General features: G+C 59.6%; 1 protein-coding gene across 5 annotated transcripts in view; it reads left to right on the top strand.

Annotated features, from left to right (window-relative positions):
- CASKIN2 (CASK interacting protein 2) overlaps positions 1-20,706 on the top strand; it is a 39,151-nt gene extending 18,445 nt beyond the window's left edge. For 2 of the 5 annotated variants that reach the window (XM_063352536.1, XM_063352535.1), the window contains exons 3-20: positions 7,524-7,575; positions 9,602-9,699; positions 9,807-9,952; positions 10,091-10,186; positions 11,073-11,203; positions 11,425-11,533; positions 11,677-11,785; positions 12,103-12,197; positions 12,279-12,396; positions 12,642-12,803; positions 13,227-13,348; positions 13,795-13,876; positions 13,983-14,077; positions 14,280-14,390; positions 14,505-14,606; positions 14,852-14,990; positions 15,332-17,927; positions 18,183-20,706. In XM_063352536.1, coding sequence (XP_063208606.1) covers positions 7,524-7,575; positions 9,602-9,699; positions 9,807-9,952; positions 10,091-10,186; positions 11,073-11,203; positions 11,425-11,533; positions 11,677-11,785; positions 12,103-12,197; positions 12,279-12,396; positions 12,642-12,803; positions 13,227-13,348; positions 13,795-13,876; positions 13,983-14,077; positions 14,280-14,390; positions 14,505-14,606; positions 14,852-14,990; positions 15,332-17,927; positions 18,183-18,279 — 4,460 coding nt within the window. In that variant the 3' untranslated portion in view covers positions 18,280-20,706. The remainder of the gene's footprint in view (positions 1-7,523; positions 7,576-9,601; positions 9,700-9,806; positions 9,953-10,090; positions 10,187-11,072; positions 11,204-11,424; positions 11,534-11,676; positions 11,786-12,102; positions 12,198-12,278; positions 12,397-12,641; positions 12,804-13,226; positions 13,349-13,794; positions 13,877-13,982; positions 14,078-14,279; positions 14,391-14,504; positions 14,607-14,851; positions 14,991-15,331; positions 17,928-18,182) is intronic. The other 3 variants (XM_063352539.1, XM_063352538.1, XM_063352540.1) reach the window with 3 other exon arrangements.
- The last annotated feature ends 215 nt before the right edge of the window (positions 20,707-20,921 follow it).

The following is a 20,921-nucleotide window of genomic DNA, read 5'->3' as shown; positions in this document are numbered from 1 at the left end:
CTCACCAACCCCCCGCATCCTGCTTCCCTTCTTTCTTCCTCCCATTGACCGTCTGCCGGTCGGATTATTTTTCCCCAGGTGCTGCAGCGTGCAATTTTCCCAGGTTGAAGAGGCCTGGGTTTGTTCTCCTAATCTCTTGTAAGTCTCTTTTGTGTTATTTCTGCCCTCGTCAATCTGTTGAGCATCCTCCACAGATTATATTAATGCATTCTTTGCTTGGTATCCCATTAATGAGAGGGCTGAGGGTGTCTGTAGGTGCAGCCCCTTTGCCTGCGTACTTGGGGCGCACTGGAGCTCTGTGCCCCCTTCCCTGACTCCCAGGGGAACCAGTTGGAACCAGTATGGAACCAGTTGAACGGGAGCCAAGGTGTGTTGTTAATGCTGGACCAGATGCTCTGCTGGTCGCCATGTCCTGCAGCCCGTGGGTGGCTCTTGGCCCTACAGTGTGCCCGGTGATGCACTGCGGGCACAGGCAGAGCTCGCCCTTGGCCGCCGGCCCCTGATGCTATCGCCCCATCTCTTCCCGCTCAGGAGGCGTCCTGTCCTTTCGGAAGGATGGGGGAAATGGAAAAGGCTCCACCTCTTCCCTGGGCAAATACAGCTCCTCTGAGTTCATATCCTGGAGAGTGGAATAGCCAGGTCCCAGCAGGGATGGTGACTTCACCTCCCGGTAACGCATTTCCCCGGCCAGCTGGGAAAGGAGCCCTTGTATCTCTGAAGGAGCCGCCCGACTTCCCCCACCCGAAGCCTTTCCCAGCTGTTTCCATCCTGGCTGGGGCTGGGGGATGCGATTTCGGCTCCATGGAGACGGGATATTACCGCTCCCCCTTGCTGGGGGAGCTGGGCTGGGGCGCATCGCTTTGGGGTAGCCTGCAGTGCGAAGCCCCAAATTATTGTGGGGAAGGGGCGTGAACACCATTCATCCCACTATGCAGCTGAGATCCTTCTGGGGGGCTGGAACTCAGAGCAGAAGCATGTGTTTGGCTGTTGCAAGGGGTGAATCCAGCCCCAGAGGACTTATGGGATGCTGTTTCCCCCACTTGGCATTTGCCTGCTCCATCCCCACTGCAAATGCCAAGGCTTGGGGACGAGAGGTGAGAACTGCACCTTCTTCCCAGCTGCGCGGATGGGGACAGGGTTTCCGACTCTGCTTTTCCTTTCATTGTTCTGGGAGACTTCACTTTGAACAAGCTGCCTGTTTTTTCCTGCTTTTCTTGAGGGGGAAGCGGCAGGGGGAAATTGGGGGTTTGGGCAGGGGTCCTGGGGTGGCTTGGCTGGGGGTGAGCGATGGATGACTGCGCTGTGGGGGGTGCCATCCCTACTGCCAACCTCTTTAAAAAGCTCAGGTTTTGGATTTTCCCTGGGATAAAGGCTCACAGCGCAGAGGTGATGGGTCCAGCCCTCAGGATGCTGTGAGGAGCCCCCTGAATTTATTCCTGGTGCCAAAACCAGGAGCAGGACTTGTGTGCCATCGTACAGCCTGTGCAGCGTCAAAGCAGGCAGGGCTCTGGCCAGGTCTGGTGTGTCTCGCACATGGGTTTGGTAGGTTTCTCAAAGGATGAAGACACCATTTATTCTCAAGAAGTTGCCAGACGCTGGTGTAGGGAAAAATTAGGGGTTCCCCACCGTGTTGTTCTCTCCTGTCACTGCTATTTGCCCTGCGTCGATGGGAATCTGTCGCCCCAATTGCAGCCTCCCTGTCCTTGCCAGTTAACCCAGTGGCTTTGCCCCAGTCGGACCCACCCTGCGGTGCCTGGCTTGGTGGAGGACCTGTTTGTCAGCGTTGGTGGGGAACCCATTTGCAGGGATGCCTCAAACCCCAGCACAGGCCATTTGCGGGCAGGAAAGCACCCGTGACGTTTGGAAACCTGTGGCATTTGGATGCAGGGATGGGTGCTCAGCTGGGTATCCCAGGCAACAGCACCCCAGCAGCCAAATTCACCCACCATAACCATGGAGGGAATAGGGGGGGGGCCCTGCCTGCCCTGGGAGCTGGGCACAGCGCTGCGCTCAGCGTTTGGAGTGCAGGCTGGTGGCTGCAGCAGGCAGCCGGGGTCAGGAGCCCTTGGCTCGCACCCAACCTCCGTCTCAAGCTTGCTGAGCAACTTTGGTTGAGTTTCTTAAGGTCTCTGTGGCCGAGCTCCTTCCCTATCGAAGCAGGCGAATCGTTTCCAGACCTATTGGGAAACTGTAGCTGAAGCAGCCGGTTTGCCAGGAGGCTGTGCCGGGAGGAGCCGGGTGTGGGTGGCCACAGCGGACATGCCTGTGGACAGAGAGGTGACAGCGAAGGGCGATTCCCGCAGAAGAGGGATCGACATCACCTCCTCTTGTCTTGATTTTGAGCAAGACATTGAGTTTCTCCTGAGTCCCAGCATGAACCCAATGCGTGCCGAGGCAGGGCCATCCCAGGCCATCAGTGCAGGTCAAGGCTGGGCTGGGCAGGGCAGCTCGGGTGAAGTTGCCACCTCCTGCCACCTCCGCCTCTGGGAGGCTGCCACTACCATCAGAGACAGCTGGTGCTCTGCAAGATTGCATCTGATTAGCTCCTCCAGCTGGTTTATTGGCTTAGTGGTGATGGTCCCCAGGTGTATTTTATTTTCCCAAGAGGTTATGTGCATGTATTTGGTCCGGAGCAACACGATTCTTCTCCCATTGTCCAGGGCAGCAGGATGGTGTTCCTGCAGTGCCCAGACAGAGCATCCCTGTGTGCGGGATGCTCACAGCCAGCAGCGCAGGGGTACTTGTGGCTGGTGGTGCAGGGATGCTCATGGTGCAGGGATGCTCATGGATAGCAGTACAGGGATGCTCGTGGTACAGGCATGCTCAGACCTGCCATATGGGGAGGCTCATAGCACAGGGATATTTGCAGCCAGTGGTGTGGGGATGTGATTTCCCAGGGCAAGTGGAAGTGACAAGGGTCTGTAACACAGGATGAGCAGAAAGGTTTGTTTTTTCAAGGTGTCTCTGACAAGGATGTTGGTCACCAGTTATAGATCTGTCTCTCCTGCACCAGGGTCAAAGGCTTGGACAAAACTGGTGGTGGTCATAGCAAAAGCACTGCTTTCTGGAGCCTCGCTCTCCATGTGAGCCAGGGCAGGAGTCTTCACAGAGCGCTTTGCTGGGGGGACACAGGATATTTGGGCATTTCCTTCCCCAGCCAAACCCAGGCGAGCATGCGTCACTCCTTTCCAGTGAGCAGTTCAGTGCTCCTGAGTGATCATGTCCGCCTCCCAGCCCTCGAAGCGAAGCCCAAGGGTGTCCGTGGGGGGACAATGTTTCTGGTGAAGGGCACAGGGACACAGGGTGCCCGGCATGCTGGCATAGGGGGTGCCAGCCGGGCTGGGCAAGGGCACGCCTGGCTCCACGCAGGCGGCACAGCCGGCGCCGGGCGAGCACCCCGAGGGGGTAAATACGTGTTTGCACCGGGCCGGCTGCCAGCGGCACAGGTGAGGCACCCGCCCTGGCCGGCTGCTCCAAGGGAGCCCCCTGCACCCCACAGGGAGCTTAGCCCAGCCTGGCATCCCCACCATGGGAGTGCAGCCCATCCCCATGGGGAAACTGAGGCATGGGGTGCAGCACGATAGAGGGGGCTGCTTAGTCAGGGGAGCTGGTTGGAAACGTGCCATGCAGGGCTGTGCCATGCCGGCCCCCCTCACCAGCAAGTGTCTGAAAGGCTGAGGGCTGGCACTTTCCCCCCTGCCTGGGGCAGGATCCAGAGTATGCCGTGGGCGAGGGTCTTGACTTTGGCAAGGGGGTGGCCATGCTGCCTCTGTCCGGGCCGGCGCAGCACGCGGGCTCTACATTTGTAAGTAATTTGCTGGAGCGCTCTGGAGGTGCTTCCCGCCTGCTGCTTGGCAGCCAGACACCGCACAGAAGCTCGCTGGCTCCCTGGAGGCCTCGCTCAGCCCCGGCCCTGCACTGCCGAGCCTCGTCCTGCCCGGGCAGGCGCCGGCGAACGCGCCGGAGCGGGGAAGCAGAGAAGGGTGGGCGCCCGATGGGACCCCCTGGAAGGGGTCGTGTTGCGGAGTGGGGCCAAGCAGGGGGAACCCACGGCCGGCGTTAACCCTCAGGATGCACCAAGCTGGATTTTCTCCTGGAAATATCCCCTTCAGGGTTTTTTGCATTTTGGTGCTGGATCCATGGGTTCATCTTCCCTGGGATGTGGGGGTGCAGATCAGGCCAGCGGGTGCTCTCACCCCAGTGCAAACCCAAAGGAGGTGACGGTGTGTCTGTGAAGGGTCTGGCCACCCCACCCCAGTGCTGTGACTGGGTCGGCCCCAACCCCTCAGCCCTTTCCCAGCCCAGCTCAGCGGTCTCCTGGCTGGAGCCATGCCTCCAAACCAGCCAATATTGGAGGGCTGTGGGGTTGGGAATGGCTTGGCCCAGCCTCTGCCGAGCCCCAAAATGTCTGGGTGGGAAAGGCCAGGGAGCCTGGAGCTGCCAGGGCACTGACAGGGAGAGAAGGGGCTGAAGAAATGGGGAGAAAAATGGGGGAATCGGTCAAAAGGAGCATATGGATGGAATAAGGAAGAGGGATGCAGGGAAGCATCCCATCGCGTGCCTTCCTGTCACCGTGTTCGCAGGAGCACGATGGGAGCTGGTGGCACTCCCTTGGCAGCTCTTGTGCTGCCACGCTGCTTCACCCCGTCCTGGTGCTGGCTGCCCGCCGAGGCAGGGCTGCCTTTGGGGTTGGTTTGCCTGCCCTGCGTGCTGTACTGTGCAGAGGCGTGCGGTGGGACGGTGCTGGCGAAGGGGTTCTGGCTGCCCGGCTCTGCTCCATTTTCCCCTGCATCCCCCCGCCCTTTTCTTTTCTCATGCCTTGGTGCCCGCGGTGCCAGAGTGTCTGGCCCCTTTCCTACCCACGCGTTACCTTCCAGCCTGGCTGCAAACTCTCCAGCTCCCCAAGCAGTGATTTACCCAGCTTCAAACCAGGGATGAGCTCTTTCCCTTCCTGCCCGAGGTGGGATATGAGTGTTCCTGCTTTCACGTTCGGGAAGAGCCCCAAAGGGGATGCTGCCCCCGGCTCTGCTTTTTGGGTCTTGCTGCTTTTCCACCCACCCACGCCGTATCTGCATGGTCCTGCCCCACGTCCTGACCTTGCAGGGCTGCTGGAGCAGGGAACTAATTTTAGGAATGTTGCTCCGGGAGAGGAGCAAAGAAAGACACAGACATTTTGCTGTACAGATGCTGACAGCTGCCTCCTGGGGCTGGGGAGTGGGCAGGGACACCCATTGCATCCCAGCCCTGCTTACTGGGCCCCACCGGCCAGCCCAGTCCCCTTGTAAGAGGCGGTCGGGGATGGGGTTTTGGGGTGAGCTCTCCCTCTTCAAATAGTGGGTATTGCTCAACTCCAGGACCAGCCCCCAGGGCTGTGGGATGTTTCTGCTTCTTTTGGATGTGCTTGTGCTCAGTGGGCATCTCCATCCAGCCCTTCTCTTCCCGATATTGCCCACCTGGCTCTGCTTTGCCCCTCCTGCCAAGGGTAAGGACCCCATCTCTTCCTCCTCCTCCTCCTTCCTACTCTTTCTCAGCAGCAAAACCCCTCGGCAGTTTTTGGCTGCAGCTGATGGGAGCAAATCTGTGTTGGCCTTCAGTTCCCACCGCACAGGGCATCCTTCAAAAATACCTATTTATAAACCCCGATTAAAAGGCAGGGGACCTGGGGGATCGCTCAGGGAGCGGGACATGGTGGCTTCATGGGTATTGCCTACAGCTTAGTGGAACCCTTCATTTATTTTTAATTTTATCTCGATTGTGTCCTTTGGAAATCGCCCAGCAGCAAATGCTGCCCAGCCCTTCCTGCTCCCCACTTGCAGGATCCATCCCAGGACTTTCGGAGGGGCAGGATGAGGCCTGTGCCCACCATAGCTGACCCCGTTCCTGGCTCTGCTGTACACCCTAAGCGCAGTCCTGGATCTGTGAAAGGCACCACAGGGCTCGGTGGTTATGGTCGCTCTATGACTCGGATCAGACGTGGCCAGTTTAGAAGTGAAATGTTATTGTTTTCCTGGCTGGTGGGACCAAGAGAAGCAGCTTGTCCTTGGTTGAGACCCCAGATCCTGGGCTCTTGGGCAATATGGGCTGGGAGGGAAAAGTGGGAGCTCTTCTGAGCGATGGTTTTGGGAGCCGGTTCCTTCAGGAAAGGCTTTTGGGTTGGCAGAGCTGCTCACTGCCACTCTAAAGACAAACAGCCCCTGGAAGAGGTAATTAGGGTGATCCTGTCCTGATCCCTCAGCTGTGGTGAGGAGTCACAAGTCCTTCACCAGCAGCCACTCCAAGCCCATTTTGCATTAATTAGGCTGTTTACAAAACACAGTAAATTGCAGTAATGAACGCACTGATCCTTGGTTTCCTTTAATTACCATTTGCATGATGAATAAGTCGGCCCCCTCTTCAGCTCCCCTTTCCGGCAGAGGGGTCATGCAGCAGAGTATGGCTTTGTATAGGACCTGCCATGCGAGGTGGGCAGGGAGCTTGGGAGAGGAGGAAAAGAGAAGGGAACAGAGGAGGAGGAGGAAGAAGAAGAAGAAGAAGAGGAGAGGGGAAGAAGGAGGAGAGGGAGCTGCAGCCCCAGAGATCTGCCCGGCTGCGAGGGAAGGGGGTTCCATCCCCAGGTTCCCACCACGTTTCAGTGGGGTTTGAGCAGCTGTTTCACCCCGGGCTCAGAGCCCGGTTCTCGGACTTTGATTTTCCATAGGAAACAGCCCAGAAACCTTTCAAAGCATTTAATCCTCCCCAGCTCGGCGATGGGGCTGCCTGGAAAGGCAGAGGAGAGCGGCAGCGTTTCTTGCCCCCTGCATACCTTCCCCTTTCTTTCCCTTTTGACTTAGTGGATGAATTCCAGAGATGTTAATCCGCTCTCAACCCCTCCGTGAAGAATAAAACGTCCTCTCTGTGTGGGAGGAAGGAATTCATTCAAATTAATTGCGGGAAGGAGCGGGGAGCTGGGGGCGCGTGTGAGGCTGTGCCGAGGGTGGGGTGAGCATCCTCCGCCGCTCAGTGGTCCCCGAAGGGGAGGGAGGGACGGACGAGGGGATGGGGATATCCGAGGTGGCACAATCCTCGCATTCACGGCTGGAGGCTTCAGCCTCTGTCCCGGCCGTAAAAATGCCAACCATGTGGTCTGTGGGCCAGGCCTTGGTGGCAGCAGTGGGCACAGGGAGCGAGTGGGAGGGGAAACTGCCCCACTCAGCAGTTTTGGGGGGTTGGTGTCTATAAAGGGGAGGGAAGTGCCATCCCACCGAGCCGGGGTGCCAGGAGCTGCGGGGTCCGACCCATCCCGGGGGCGCGCAGAGATGGGGCAGGAGGAAGAGAGGGAGGAAAGGGTTTGAGCTCGAGCTGGGCCAGCTCATTGAGGGTTTGTGGAGGTGAATGTGGAGGGAGAGGAGAGGAGAGAGGAGGCCACCGGGATGGGCCAGGCACTGTTCTGTGCGCTGGGAGGTTGGTGCAGCTGCGGGACGGGGTTCGTGTGGGGTGGTGCGGGCTCTGCCTCCTGCCCTGACCTTCACCTCTTCTCTCTGCAGAGCTCCTGGGATCTGCCAAGCGCCTGAACGTGAACTACCAGGATGCGGATGGGTGAGTGCTCCCCAGGCAGGGTGCTGGGTGCCGCTGCTGCCAGCGTGGGTGGGCTCGCTCTCCCCGATGTCCAGTTAGTTGGTCTGCAGCTCTGGGTATCATAAAGCTTTCAAGGGTAGTTGCTGAGCCCCGGAGAATGCAACAGCATCCCAAAGCCAGGGCAAGCCCTGCAGAGGCAGACCCCATGCCTGCCCGGATCCATCCTGCAAAATCCTTCGTAAAGCTCTTCTGCGTCCCCCTTGGTAGGGCTGGGGGTGAAAAGGGAGCGCAGCATTCCAGCTGTTGCCCCATGTCCTGTGTGCTGGTCAAAGCATGGAGGAGCACTGGGCTGATGCTGGTGCCTGCACATGCTTGTGTCCATGTTTAATTTCCCAAGAGGAAAATCTCTTCATTTGCGGGGGGAGTGGGGGGAGTCAGAGAAAGAAAAGATGAGGTTGCCAAGTGACCACATCATATTTATGTAGCTCATCACTTCCAAAATCCAAGCACTTAGTAAGCTGGGTACTGAGAGTTAAAGAAACCACAAAGACCCATAAAATAAATAAGCATGTTATTCTTATTGAATTAACTCTGACCTGTGAGTTATTAGCCTTGTTTTATGTACTGTTGTTGTACCTAATTTCTACATGTTTTCTTTCCGAGGACTCTGTAGGAGGAGGTGTCTGTGATGAGTCCTAACAGGCCAGTGGGGGGTTGAAAATGTGCAGGATGGTTCTGTCTTAAAATAATACTGTGCAGATGGAGCTTAATAGAAAAAAACATAATAATAGAAGCAATGATCTGATTCTGATAAGGCACAGGGCTTGTGCTCGGGCAGCTCCAGGAGGGCTGCTGGTGGGAAGGAGGGTTAGGGGTCTGTTTCCCCTCAGAGGGCCACGTGCGGCATTTGGGTATTAACAGTGTGGGCGAAGTGTTGGGTTTTGCTGGGGTGCAGGAAGGGGACAGCGGGGAGGTGAGACCTGTGCACAGGGACCGCAACGTGCACCCTCCCGGCAGAGCCATGCTGCTGGCAGTGACCTCGGTGAGGCATCGCCTTGCTTGGGGCTTGGAGACGATGGGAGAGGCAAGCGTGGGTTTGTGCAGCCACCCCCAGGGCAGAGCTGGCCCCACAGGGATCCCACAGGGTTGGCTCGAGGGAGATTTTGTACCTGCTGCGTTCTTGCTTCAAGGCAGAGGTTTTGGCGTGGGCTCCGGGACATGGTGACTGCATTGCAAGAGGGAGCAGCCCTCTCTGCTGGGGTTAGCATCCCTCCTACGATGCCCAGAGACCCTGTGCAGGGATTTGGTGGTACCTTGGGACCACGGGTTGGGAAGAGAGCTGTGCTGGCCGGGTTGTGTCCCTGGCACAGGGCTGGGACACTGCCAAGCCCATTGGATCCCTGGGCTGGCGCCATCTGGAGCCCCCCACACCCCTTGGAGTGGCACACGGGCTAATCCCCAGCGGCACAGGGTCCCCTCACTCAGTTGTGGCCCTTCACGTGACAACACGGGGGGGAGTGCTGGGCAGACAGGCCCCTTTCACAGCCCCGAGACACAGGGCTCTTTCATTACTGGCGGCCTCCCACGCTGTGCCGTGGGCTCCCGGCATCCCTGCTGGCACGGGGCGGGGGTGGCTGGCGGAGGAGCCAGGACTAGCCACAGGGCCGGTGCGTTTGCTGGATGCTGTGAGCAGCATGACTTCGGGCTGCCTGGCTGCACCGTGGAGAGGGAAGATGCATCTCTCTCCATCCCGCCTGCTTGCCTCTGCGCAGGGCAGGGGGATGAGGGACCCCTCTTGCTGGGGTCTCAGGGGGTGCACAGAGTCCCTGCATCCCTCACCGAGCCCTGGGGCAGGGACAGCATGGAGGGATTTGTCTCTGCTTTGCTATGGGGAAAATCAGGCACTGGCGGTGAGGAATCAGGAGGGAGGTAGCCACAAACAGCCAGTGACCATCCCAGCCCTCGGCCTCTGTCCCTGTGCAGGCGGGGGCTGTAGGGACAGCACGGCAGGGACCGGGGCTGGGCTGACCCCTACCTTGTGTCACAGGTTCTCGGCGCTGCACCACGCGGCCCTGGGCGGCAGCCTGGACCTCATCTCGCTGCTGCTGGAGGCACAGGCCACCGTCGACATCAAGGACAGCAACGGTAAGGGGTGACCCCTCAGCACCCCACCATGCCTCCAGCAGCCGGCTCAGCCCTCTGAGTGGGGCCGGGGGCTGCCTCCAGCCCTGCTGAGCTCTGTTCCCCTGCAGGGATGCGGCCCTTGCACTATGCAGCCTGGCAGGGACGTGTGGAGCCAGTGCGGGTGCTGCTGCGCGCCGCTGCCTCCGTCAACATGGCCTCGCTGGACGGGCAGATCCCGCTGCACCTCTCGGCACAGTATGGCCACTATGAAGTGGTAAGTGAGGGCCCAGAGACACCCATGCACCCACCACCTGGGGATGCGCAGGTGGGGACAAACCCCGTTGTGCTGAGTGGGAGGGAGGTGAGGGCGCAGGATGATGCTGAGCCCCTGTATCACGTTGCTCCCCTGCAGTCAGAAATGCTGCTCCAACACCAGTCCAACCCCTGCCTCATCAACAAGGCGAAGAAAACCCCCCTGGACCTGGCCTGCGAGTTTGGGCGGCTGAAGGTGGGTGCTGTGGGGCTCTGCCCTGTGCTTGGCTTTTCTCCAGGGGTGGCTCTGGATCTGGCTGGCTCCTCCGCGAGCAAAGCTCCAAGTCTCGCTGCAGCTGCTCTACCTCCACCATAAGCCCCAGAGGCCAGCAGGCAGCACCTGCTTCCTCCCGCTGCTGGGCAAGGTTGGATCCTGAACCTGGGAGCTGCACGTTTTGCTCCTGACCTCATGGCAGGGCAACATCAGGCTGAGAGAGAAACCAGGAGTCTTCACTCCCAGTTCCCTGCAGCCTCCCCCCACCCACCCCAGCTTTGCTCCCATTTAAGCACAGGTAGGTGAGCTGGCTAATCCCCACAAACCCTGGGCGCCTGGCCCTGACTGGCTGCTCGAGGTCCCCATCACGGTTCGTGGGGATGGGGCCACCATGTGCCCCGGGAGACCCCAGCTCAGCCAGTACCACACCGCAGGGCTGGGCTGGAGCATGGCCAGCCAGACTGTCCCGTGCTCCATGGGGAGGGGACCAGGGGGATATTTCCATTTTTGGAGTATCTATAATGTCTGCAGCTATAAACAGGGCAGTAAAAATAACTCCTCTGCGCCTCTGGGCTGCCCTGAGATGCTGAGAGTCACTCTGGGCTTGGAGAGAGTGGAGTTTTTTAGGGCTTGGTCTGAAAAGCCCGATTATGGGAAGAGTATTTCTGGCTGTTGTGACCTTTTACGGCCCCTCACGACAGTGTGGCCCTGCCAAGCATTGTCCGGCTCCAGCCAAGCCCCGGGGGCTGTGGATGGAGGGGAGCAGCGGGATGGGGAGCAGAGGGCTGGCCCCAAGGCCGAGCCCCTTGCTGGGAGGGTGCAGGTGGGGGTACCTGCACCCCACTGCTCACCCCTGTGCCCCATGCAGGTGGCCCAGTTGCTGCTGAACAGCCATTTGTGCGTCGCCCTCCTGGAGGGACAGTCCAAGGATGCTACTGACCCCAACTACACCACCCCGCTGCACCTGGCAGCCAAGAACGGGCACAAGGAGATCATCAGGTAACCCCCTGCCAGCCTGGGACGCTGCCCTGTCCCAAAAAAACCCATCATGGCTCCAGTCACGCCTCCTCCCAAACCCACCTCCCTGCTGTGGGCTTCGGTCCCTTGTTCCCAAAGCCTTAGCAGTGCAAGGAGTTGTCCCCTTCCCATTGAAAAGCAGTTGATCACCTGTCCCCGATGTCAGTGTCCGGCCGTTCATGCCTCTCCCTCCTTCCTACCAGGCAGCTGCTGAAGGCCGGGATTGAGATCAACAAGCAGACGAAGACGGGCACAGCCCTGCACGAGGCCGCACTCTACGGCAAAACGGAGGTGGTGCGGTTGTTGCTGGAGGTGAGCGTGGTGGGGACAGGGCTGCAGGGGCGGGGAAAGCTCCTGGGGGTCAGCCATCACCCCCTTCCCCTCAGTCCCTCTGTCCCCCATGGGTCTGCTGGCAGCTGTGGGGTCTGGCCCTGACCATGTGCCCTCCCGGACAGGGTGGCGTTGACGTGAACATCAGGAACACCTACAACCAGACAGCACTGGACATCGTGAACCAGTTCACCACCTCGCACGCCAGCAAGGACATCAAGCAGCTGCTGAGAGGTGAGGTGGGGCCGGTGCCTGGCCAGGTGCAGCCTGGCACTGAGAGGGGCTTCTTCCCCATGGGACCTGCCTGGAGCTCCCAGTGCTCCTCCTGAACAGCCTAAACCAGGCTAGCTGCGAGTGTCAGCATCCCAGTCCCATCAGGCTTCCCCCCATCCTCTCTGCAGGCAATATCCAGTGACTGAGTCCTTCCTGCAATATTAATGTTCTATTCTTCCTTGTCCCCTCTCTTGTTTTCTCTCTCCACCTTCCCTGAACTGCTCTCTTTCCCCCTGTGCTCTGGTACCTTCTTTCTTCCCTCCGTCCCTTGTCTTCAGAGGCATCAGGAATCCTGAAGGTCCGAGCTTTGAAGGATTTTTGGAACCTCCATGACCCGACTGCTCTCAACGTCCGGGCAGGAGATGTCATCACGGTGAGGCTGTTCCCCACTCCCCATCCCCCTACCCCACCATAGCCCCGGGTACCAACCCCATCCCTTTCATCCCCATGGCAGGTCCTGGAGCAGCATCCAGACGGGCGATGGAAGGGGCACATCCACGATGCTCAGAAAGGCACCGATCGGGTTGGATACTTCCCCCCCTCCATCGCTGAAGTCATCAGTAAGCGAACAGGTCAGTGGCCATCCTGGACATGCCAGGGACAATCCCCTTTGTGAAACCATCCCAGCCTTCCCGGCATCTCCTGTAGCACAGGTCCCTGCGAGCCTGGCTAGCTAGGTGGGAAGAGAAGGACTTGGGGTGGGCACAGGGGGTTGTGCCATCAGTGGGTTGGTAATTTGGGGGTTGAAGCTCAGATATCCTCCCTGTCCTGCCTCCCGCATGAGCTCTGACCACGCGTGTTTTGTGTTTGAATGCAGGCATGGTTGTCCCCCGCGTGGCGCCCACGCACCAGCGCCAGGGTCCCCCCGGGGCCCTCCCGGTCCCCCCCGGCGGGTTGCAGCACCTCCCCGATGAGTGTCCTCACCAGGCAGCCCCGAGCGTCACCCTAACCCGGACGGCCCCGGGCCCTGACAGCTCAGGTCAGGGGTGCAGCTGGGGAGGGAGAGGGGCTGGGGACCTTCCCCTGTCCCCAGCCCTGCCCATGCAAGGGGACACAGGGGGAGACTCTCTTTGCACCTCCCGGCAGGGAAACAGCCAGACAAGAGGGCAAGGGAGTTTAGGGGAGCCTGTAGAGCAGCCCCTTCCTTCCTATGTCCCTGGCCAGGCCACATCCTCATGTGCCCTTCATGCATTCCTTGCCAGCCCAGGTCACCCTGTCTGTGCTGTGCATGCCAGGAGGCGGGAGGGACCAATGTATCATCGGTAGCCAGAGGGATCTTGTGGGAGGCTGGTTTTTACTGGCATCCTGTGTTGGCACACGGGTCCCTGCCGGGGACCTCTGTGCCCTGTGTCAGCCCTGATCCTGGGGCGCTGCTGACGGCCTCCCTGCCTGCCCCAAGCAGCAGGTGACAGAAACAGCGTGGGCAGTGAGGGCAGCATCGGCAGCATCCGCAGTGCTGGCAGCGGCCAGAGCACCGAGGGCACCAACGGGCAGAGCACCAGCATCCTCATCGAGAACGCCAGGGTAGGTGCCAGCCCCAGCTCCCTCCGTGCTGCTGCCCCAGGCCTGGCTCGGGCTGGAGATGGAGCCCCAGCACCTTCCCTAGCAAAGGAGGGGCTGTATGAGCTGAGCATCCTCCACCAAACACCTATTTGCTGCCAGAACTCAGCAGGGAGATGCTCTTGGGGGGTCCCCAGTTGTCCTGCGTAGCACAGCTGGCCATTTTGAGTGGAGCTGGAGGCTGTGGTTGGTACCACACAGCATCTCCACCGTGTCCTGTGTCATCTGAGAAGAGGAAAAAGGGCCCTGAGCTAAATCCTGCCCAGATCTCTTGCTAGGGGTCAGCCCTTCACTGGGTGAAGCTGTGCTCAGCAGCCCAGCATGGGGACCCCCACTCCGCTCTTGGGGGTGCGACCAGGGCTTGTCTCCAGAGGTGGGTCCCTCCTCCACTCACTCCTCCTCTCCCCCAGCCGCTGCCCTCCGCCGGCGATGACCTCCAGCAACACCTTTTGGGATCAGAGCCACGCAATGGGCAGTTGACCTCCCCAGCAGGTGAGGGATGTCCCAACTCCATGGGGCTTTGGGGACAGCTGTCCCCCTGGGCATTGCTCGCTGCTCAAGAACCCCCGTGACGGTTGTCCTCTCTCCTCTCTGCCAGGGACACAGAGCCACCAGACCCCAGGCAGCTGCCCCCCTGGAGACGGGGTCTTCTCCCACCAGTTCTTGCGGCCTGAGCAGCTCCTCGAGGGCAAGGTAACTGGACCAACTGGGGACCTGGTGTGCTGGGTGAGAGGGCCACATCTGCGGCTCTCAGCCCAGCTCTCAGTGCACTGGGGACACAGGGGACTGGGTTTTGAGGACACTGGGGACAGGTGGGTCTTGCCAAGGAGATCCTGTTATCTTGCCTGGAACAGCCAGGTCCTTCAAGCCCCTGCAGCTACTGTCCTCTCCTCAGGATGCAGAAGCCATTTACAACTGGCTGAGTGAGTTCCAGCTGGAGTCGTACACTGCCAACTTCCTCAGCGCCGGCTACGATGTCCCCACCATCAGCCGCATGACCCCAGAGGTAAGGCAGGTCCTTCCCCACCGTGGCCACCCCCAGAGCTGCTGGCAGCGGGTAACCCACTGCCCCCAGCTCCCTGCGCCACTGCTAACCAGAACCCCACTCTGCTCGCATTAGGATCTGACAGCCATCGGTGTGACCAAGCCGGGCCACAGGAAGAAGATCTCCACTGAGATCGGGCAGCTCAGCATCGCTGAGTGGCTGCCCAACTACATACCGGTGAGTCCCTGGCGCTGGGCCTTTGGGTCCGGCACCCTCTTTTCCTCACGTCTTTTCTCAGAGCTCTGTTACCCCGGGACGGGACAGGAGCAGGGTCTGTAAGTAAGTACGTGCTGCGATGGTCTGTGTTAATGCAGTCAGAGAGACCCCAAAAATGCAGTCTCCTGGCCGGGGGCAGGGAGGGGATGGGTGAAGGTGCTGCCCATGCCTCAATGCTCACAGCAGCGTCTCCGTGCTCTTCGCAGGCTGACTTGATGGACTGGCTCAGTGCCATTGGATTGCCTCAGTACCACAAAAAGCTAGTCAACAATGGCTACGACTCCATCACCATCGTGACGGACCTGACGTGGGAGGATCTACAGGAGATTGGCATCAACAAGCTGGGTGAGTCCCTGCCACTGTGCTGGGGTGGCCCAGGGCAGCCAAGTTTCCCACCCAGGTCCCCACACCCCATTCTCCCTCAGGCTGGGAGGTGCAGGCATGTCCTGAGCACCCGGAAAGGAGAGTTCATGGCTGTCCCTAACGGCTCCCCATGGCAGGCTGGAGCCAGGCTGAGCCAGGTGGACAATGGCTGTAGTTTGTCTCCTCCCATAGGCAGAGTTTGGATAACCCGAAGGCCTTTGCCCTGGTTGGTGACGTGACCATGACTCTTCTTGGCCAGGAAACAAAGGCCTTGGGGGCCAGAGCCGACCTAACACCTCTTTCCTGTTGTAATCTTCCTGTAGGCCACCAGAAGAAGATCATGTTGGCCGTCAAGAAGCTCAGAGACCTCCGCAAAAGCCTCAACCAAGCAGAAGCAACTCTGGCAAGACGCAAAGTCCCTGGTGCCCTGGACATTGTCACCATCGAGTCGCTGGAGAACGGGGAGTGCCAGTCACCGCACACCCCCAAAATGACGACTTTCCAGGACAGTGAGCTCAGCTATGAGCTCCAGACAGCCATGTCTAACAGCTGCCATGAGACGCTTGGCATCAAGAGCAGCCAGGGGATGTCACGGAGCCAGGAGAGCATTGGGGTGCGGTCCCGGGGCTCAGGGCACTCACAGGACAATGTGTTGTCCCGGCACCTCTCCAGCCCCTCGCAGGAGAGCCTGGGCAGTGGGGAGAGCAGCAGCAGCAGTGGGCAGTCCTGCGGGCCGCCCCGCGGCAAGGAGAGCCCAGCCAGCCTGCCAGGACGGCCCAGCCCCGAGCCCTACGGGAAACTCATCTCCCCCGAGGGCCTGAATGGCTATGCCAACGGCAGCGGGGGCAGCCCTCTCAAGGAGAGGAACCTGCCTGAAGGCACGGATCAGTACGCCCGGCCGGTGGCTCAGAAAGGTGCCGGGACACCAGCAGTCACCCCATGTACGCCTCCCCAGACCCCCAGCAAGGCGACAGCTCCGTACGTCTTCATGTACCCACACGTCTCCTTGAAATCCCCAACGGTCCCTTCCCTCCTGGGAGTGGAGCAGCCCAAGACCCTGCCCCACCCGTACCCCTCCATCTCCTCCGGGCAGAAGAGCAGCTTGCAGTCGTCGGCCCAAAAAGCATTCTCCTACCTGCACAGCCAGTGTGGCCCCACAGAGCCGCCCGCCATGCCACCCACGCCTGGGGTGGCCCCGAGTGCCTGGCAAGCTGGGGAGCAGCACAACGGGGGCGAAGGCTTCAAGTACAAGAAGCGTTCGCACAGCTTGAACCGCTACGCGCTGTCAGACGGGGAGCACGAGGAGGAGGAGGGGGCGCCCACCAGCACCCTGGGCTCCTACGCCACCCTGACGCGGCGGCCAGGCCGCAGCCAGATGCCACGGGCCTGTCTGCAGACGGATGCCAAGGTGACCCGCAGCCAGTCCTTTGCCATCCGGGCCAAGCGCAAGGGCCCTCCGCCACCGCCTCCCAAGCGCCTCAGCTCCGTCTCCAGTGCCCTCTCTGCCGAGGCAGGTGGTGAGCAGCCCCCCAACCCCGAGCGGCAGCCCGCAGCCCCCCAGGATGTGGCCGACGCAGGTGCCAGCCCCAGCAATGCCGGCCACAGCAGGACAGTGAAGAGCCTGGCGGCTGCGCTGGAGGGGACGCCAGGGGCGAGTCCGCCCAAGCCCCTCCTGGCCCCAAAACCGCTGCACGTGGCTCAGGACAGTCTCTCCAGGGCAGACGTGGACAATGAGTCCTACAATGGTGGTGACACCGGCAGCGCCACGCTGTCTGACACCGGCAGGGACCCCTTTGAGAGCAGCAAGCCACGGAGACGGACATTCAGCGAGCCCAGCGCTCCCATGACGGAGGTGGATGCACAGGGCGGGCGGGAGGACGCCTGCTCGGACACGGAGGAGGAGGCCAAGCCAGGAGTCTCCTCCTCATCCTCCCAGAACAGCTCCAGCGAGTGCATCCCCTTTGCAGAAGAAGGCAACTTAACCATCAAACAGCGGCCAAAGCCCACTGGGCACCCCAAGGCCGACACGGCCATGCTGGACACAGAGCCTGGTTCCCAGCCGGCGGAGCTCCCCTGCTCCGCTGGGAAGGAGCCGGCAGCACCCACTACCACCAAGGAGCCTCCTGTGCTGGAGTTCAACCTCACCGAGTCGGACACGGTGAAGCGCCGGCCCCGCTTCAGGGAGCGGGAGCCACTGCAGGCGGTGCTGAAGGCGTTCAGCATGGCGGGGCAGGCCGAGGCGGGGGCCAGCCCTGCGCCCCAGTACGCCCAGGCCCAAGCAGTGAGCATCGCGGGTCCCGCCGGGCCAGCACCACGGCCTGGGCTGGCCGGGGATGCCTTTGACGACGACAGTGTGGAGTTCAGGATTGCCGAGATAGAGAAAAGCATCTTGTCGCTGGAGAAGGGGATCAAGAAGGCACCGAGCCCCACCAAAGCCCCCAGCCCCACAGAGCTGCTCGGCACCACTGTGGTGAGGACGCCTGCTCCAGGTATGTGGGCTTGCAGGGGTGTCCCTGAGGTGGTGGTGGGGCCTGAGGCTCCCTCCTGGGTTGGTACAGGAGGTGAGGAGAACGTGTGCCACCCCATGCCTTCCTTTGCAGACATCCCTGCCAAGCACACCTCCGTGGCATCCACCAAGCTGGTCTTCTCCGGGCCCAAGACCATCTACCAGCAGGTCCTGCAGCCCTCCCGCCACACCGTTGCTCCCTGGGCGGCCACCGAGGCTGTGCCAGATGTGATCGGGTCCCTGGCCGGTCCTGGCTCGCTGACGCTGGAGGTGGGCAGCAAGGTGTCGGCGAAGCCCTTGGCAGCTGCCCCAGGGGTCGCCCTGGCCCAGCAGCGGCTGGAGCAGACCAACTCCAGCCTGGCCGCCACCCTGCAGGCAGCTGAGAAGAAGATCACAGTGGAGGAGGCGGAGAGGTGAGGCAGCGCTGGGGGTGAGGGAAACGCTGGGGTTGGGCCCCTTGAAGCAGATTTGGGAAGCCCCCAGCAAGGGCAGGTAAAGGGCTGTGCACGGGCATGTGCTTATGCCATGCCAGGTCACACATGCTCAGGTCCAGCTGCGTGCTGAGCTCTGGCGCCCACGGAGATGGTCAGGTCCAGCCTGGCCAACCCTGCCCCGTCAGCACCTGAAGCCTTTGGGTCGTATTTTGACTCTCTCCCTTCCCTCCCCAGCCACCCCGGGGCCGTGCACTCAGCCAAGAATATCCTGGAAGACATCAGCAACATGTTTGACGACCTGGCCGACCAGCTGGACGCGATGCTGGACTGAGGCTTGCTCCCTCCTTCCCTTCCCCACCTCCAGCTGCTCCGCCAGTGCCCCCCATGATGGGGGGAGAGTGGATCTGGCACCAAATGGTGCCTCCAGGTCTCTCCATCACTTCGCACTGCGGCTGGGAAAGCAGCTGCCCCTCCTCGCTCACCCCTGGCTCTGTATCACACGTGCCAGCGCGGCCACGGGCCCATTTCTGAGGGGGTCAGGCATTTCCCACCAGACTGGCAGCAGGAGGAGAGCCCAGAGGGGCCGCACACGCGGTCCTGGAGGCCAGGGAGAAGCCCTCGCTCCCTTGCACAGAGCCGAGGAGCCTCCACAAGGGACCTTTCTCTTTCCCCGCTGCATTGCTGAGTCCTGCCTCTTATTATTTATCCCCTGCCAACAATGTGTCAGAGAGACCTCCCTGGGCAGCCGCCACCGAGCTGGCTATTTACTGAGCAGATTCCAGCCCCGGCAAGGCCCGACAGCAGCTAAAAGAAGACAGGGCTTGTCGCACTTTGGCAGCTTGCGGAGCGAGAAGGAACCTTTCTGCTTTATTTGTTGCTTTTCCAAACGCGTCAGCATCAGGCAGCGTGTAATCCAAGTGGATCGAAATCCCTCCGATGGGATGCACAAACCCCCTGAGACGGGCTGGCGCAGCCTGTGAAGCAGCGGATGCTCCACCACAGCCCTGCCAGACATGGAGGGCTACCTGCCCCTTCCCCAGAGCGAGGAGGATGGTGATGGCAGCGCCGAAGGCCTGTGCATTTGTGCCAGTCCGGCTGGATCGCGCTGCTAGATGGGAGGCTGCCCTCTGCCGACACCATGCCTCGGCAAACCACCACCCCGGTGCTTCCAGGGTGAAGTAGCAGTGTGGTTAGTGCTTCCCCCCTGCCCGCTTTTTTTCCTCCCCCATCCCTTTTCTGGGGAGAAAATGGCCCCTTTTCCCACTCCCCCTCCCTGCGGGGAGCCGCTGGCACAAACTCGGCTGTGAGCATTGTTAAACAGTGGCAGCATTTGGGGCTCCGGGAGGTGCTTCCTCGCAGCACTGAAGCCCAGCGGGAGAGGTGACCCCGCGTGCACTGGGTGGATTCAGCTCGGCGACGGCTCCCGTGCGCGCAGGCTGGATGCGGTCACAGCCCCGTGGCTGCAGCAGGGGAACAGCAGCGAGAGCTCATTGCATCCAAGCGGTGGGAACGGCTGCATAGCTGGGAGACAGATTTCTCTAGCAGGATCTGTTCAGTAGTGCATGTCTAAATATGTCCAAGAGCCCCGAACTTGGCTTGCGCTCGGCATGCCAAGCAAATGAAAGCATCAGAGCACCAGAAGGGAACCTAAGATTGTACTAAAGTGCCATTTGCTACAAAAATTCCAAACAAAGGGAAAAAAAATAAATCCACATATCCCCCCTTTTTAAAAAATCCCCAATGCAAAAGCAAACCGGGAAGGGAGAAGGTGGCTGAAAAAGCAGTTGCTTCCCAATCCTTTTAGGAGTTTGCGGCTGAATCAGACTGTTTGCAGCCTCTGGTCCCCGTGCACGGGAAGGGGAGCAGCCCCCGCGAGCAGAGCCCGCCTCGACATTCCCGGGGGTCTCCGCTCAGGAGCTGTGCCACGGGCCGGGCGAGCAGGAGGTGCCTGCCCGCCTTCTAGGCTGAAAAGCAAAGAGAAAAAAGCCCTGCAAAAAAATCAAATATGTTGTTGGCTGGGACTTGAGGTCAGTTGGAGGCAGTTAAGACAACTTCTCTCCTGGCTAGTTGGTTGCTCTGATTTATACATCACATTGAGTGTATTTAAATGACCGTGTCTGACAGGCAAGTGCTACGTCGTGGACCCGATTGTTTTTAAATAGCTACAACCAGTGGCACTTTATCAAAAGGTTTGCAGAAACCTTTTAAAACTGATTTTTACTCTCACAAGTCAACCTGGGAGAAGCCCAGTTATTTTTTTTCCAATGTTGATAAACTGTAAATGTTTTTTTTTTAAAGGCCAATGTATATATTTTAAATGTGGTTTATTATATATATTTACTAACCAGAACTGCAAGTCTTGTACTCTGGGGTCAGGGATAAGAGGACACTGGGGTGGAGCTGTCGCTGTCTGAGCCACCTGAGGGCAGCACCACGCTGCTCTCATTGTCAATAAGGGAATTAAACATTTGATTTTGCAGAAGAATGCCTATTTTTTAAGCTCTAGATCTCTATTTTGAAGCTACTGTATGGTGTGTAAGTTATGTACACTGCAACTGGGACTAACTGACCCCGGCTGCACCTGCTCCGTGCAGCAAGACAGTGAGGGGAAAAAATAGCCCGTGTAATCACCAGACTGACAACAGATTTTAAACCATCTGCTCTGTTTGTGTTAATCATGTGTTTTGTTTTACACTAACATCCATTAAGACTAAATTCTATTAAACAGTGGGGCGTATTTGACCCTTTTGATAGTTTTGCCTAGTTGTCTCCTTCGTGTCAAATGGCACAAGCTCGTCTCCTGCTGTTTGAAGTTCATCGAGGATCATTATCCTGCCCCTCGGGTGCTCAGGATCTGGGTTTCCTCACATAATCTCCCCTGGTAAGAGTCCTGCTGTCGCCTCCAGCGAGGTTAATGTTCACTCTGAGTCTTACCACTATGGCAGTAAGACGTGGTGAGAGCCCTGGGGACCT

This window comes from Chroicocephalus ridibundus, chromosome 14, assembly GCF_963924245.1.
Source record: "Chroicocephalus ridibundus chromosome 14, bChrRid1.1, whole genome shotgun sequence".
Taxonomy (NCBI): domain Eukaryota; kingdom Metazoa; phylum Chordata; class Aves; order Charadriiformes; family Laridae; genus Chroicocephalus; species Chroicocephalus ridibundus.
The sequence above is the reverse complement of the archived record's forward strand: the minus strand, read 5'-3'. Positions and strand labels throughout refer to the sequence as shown.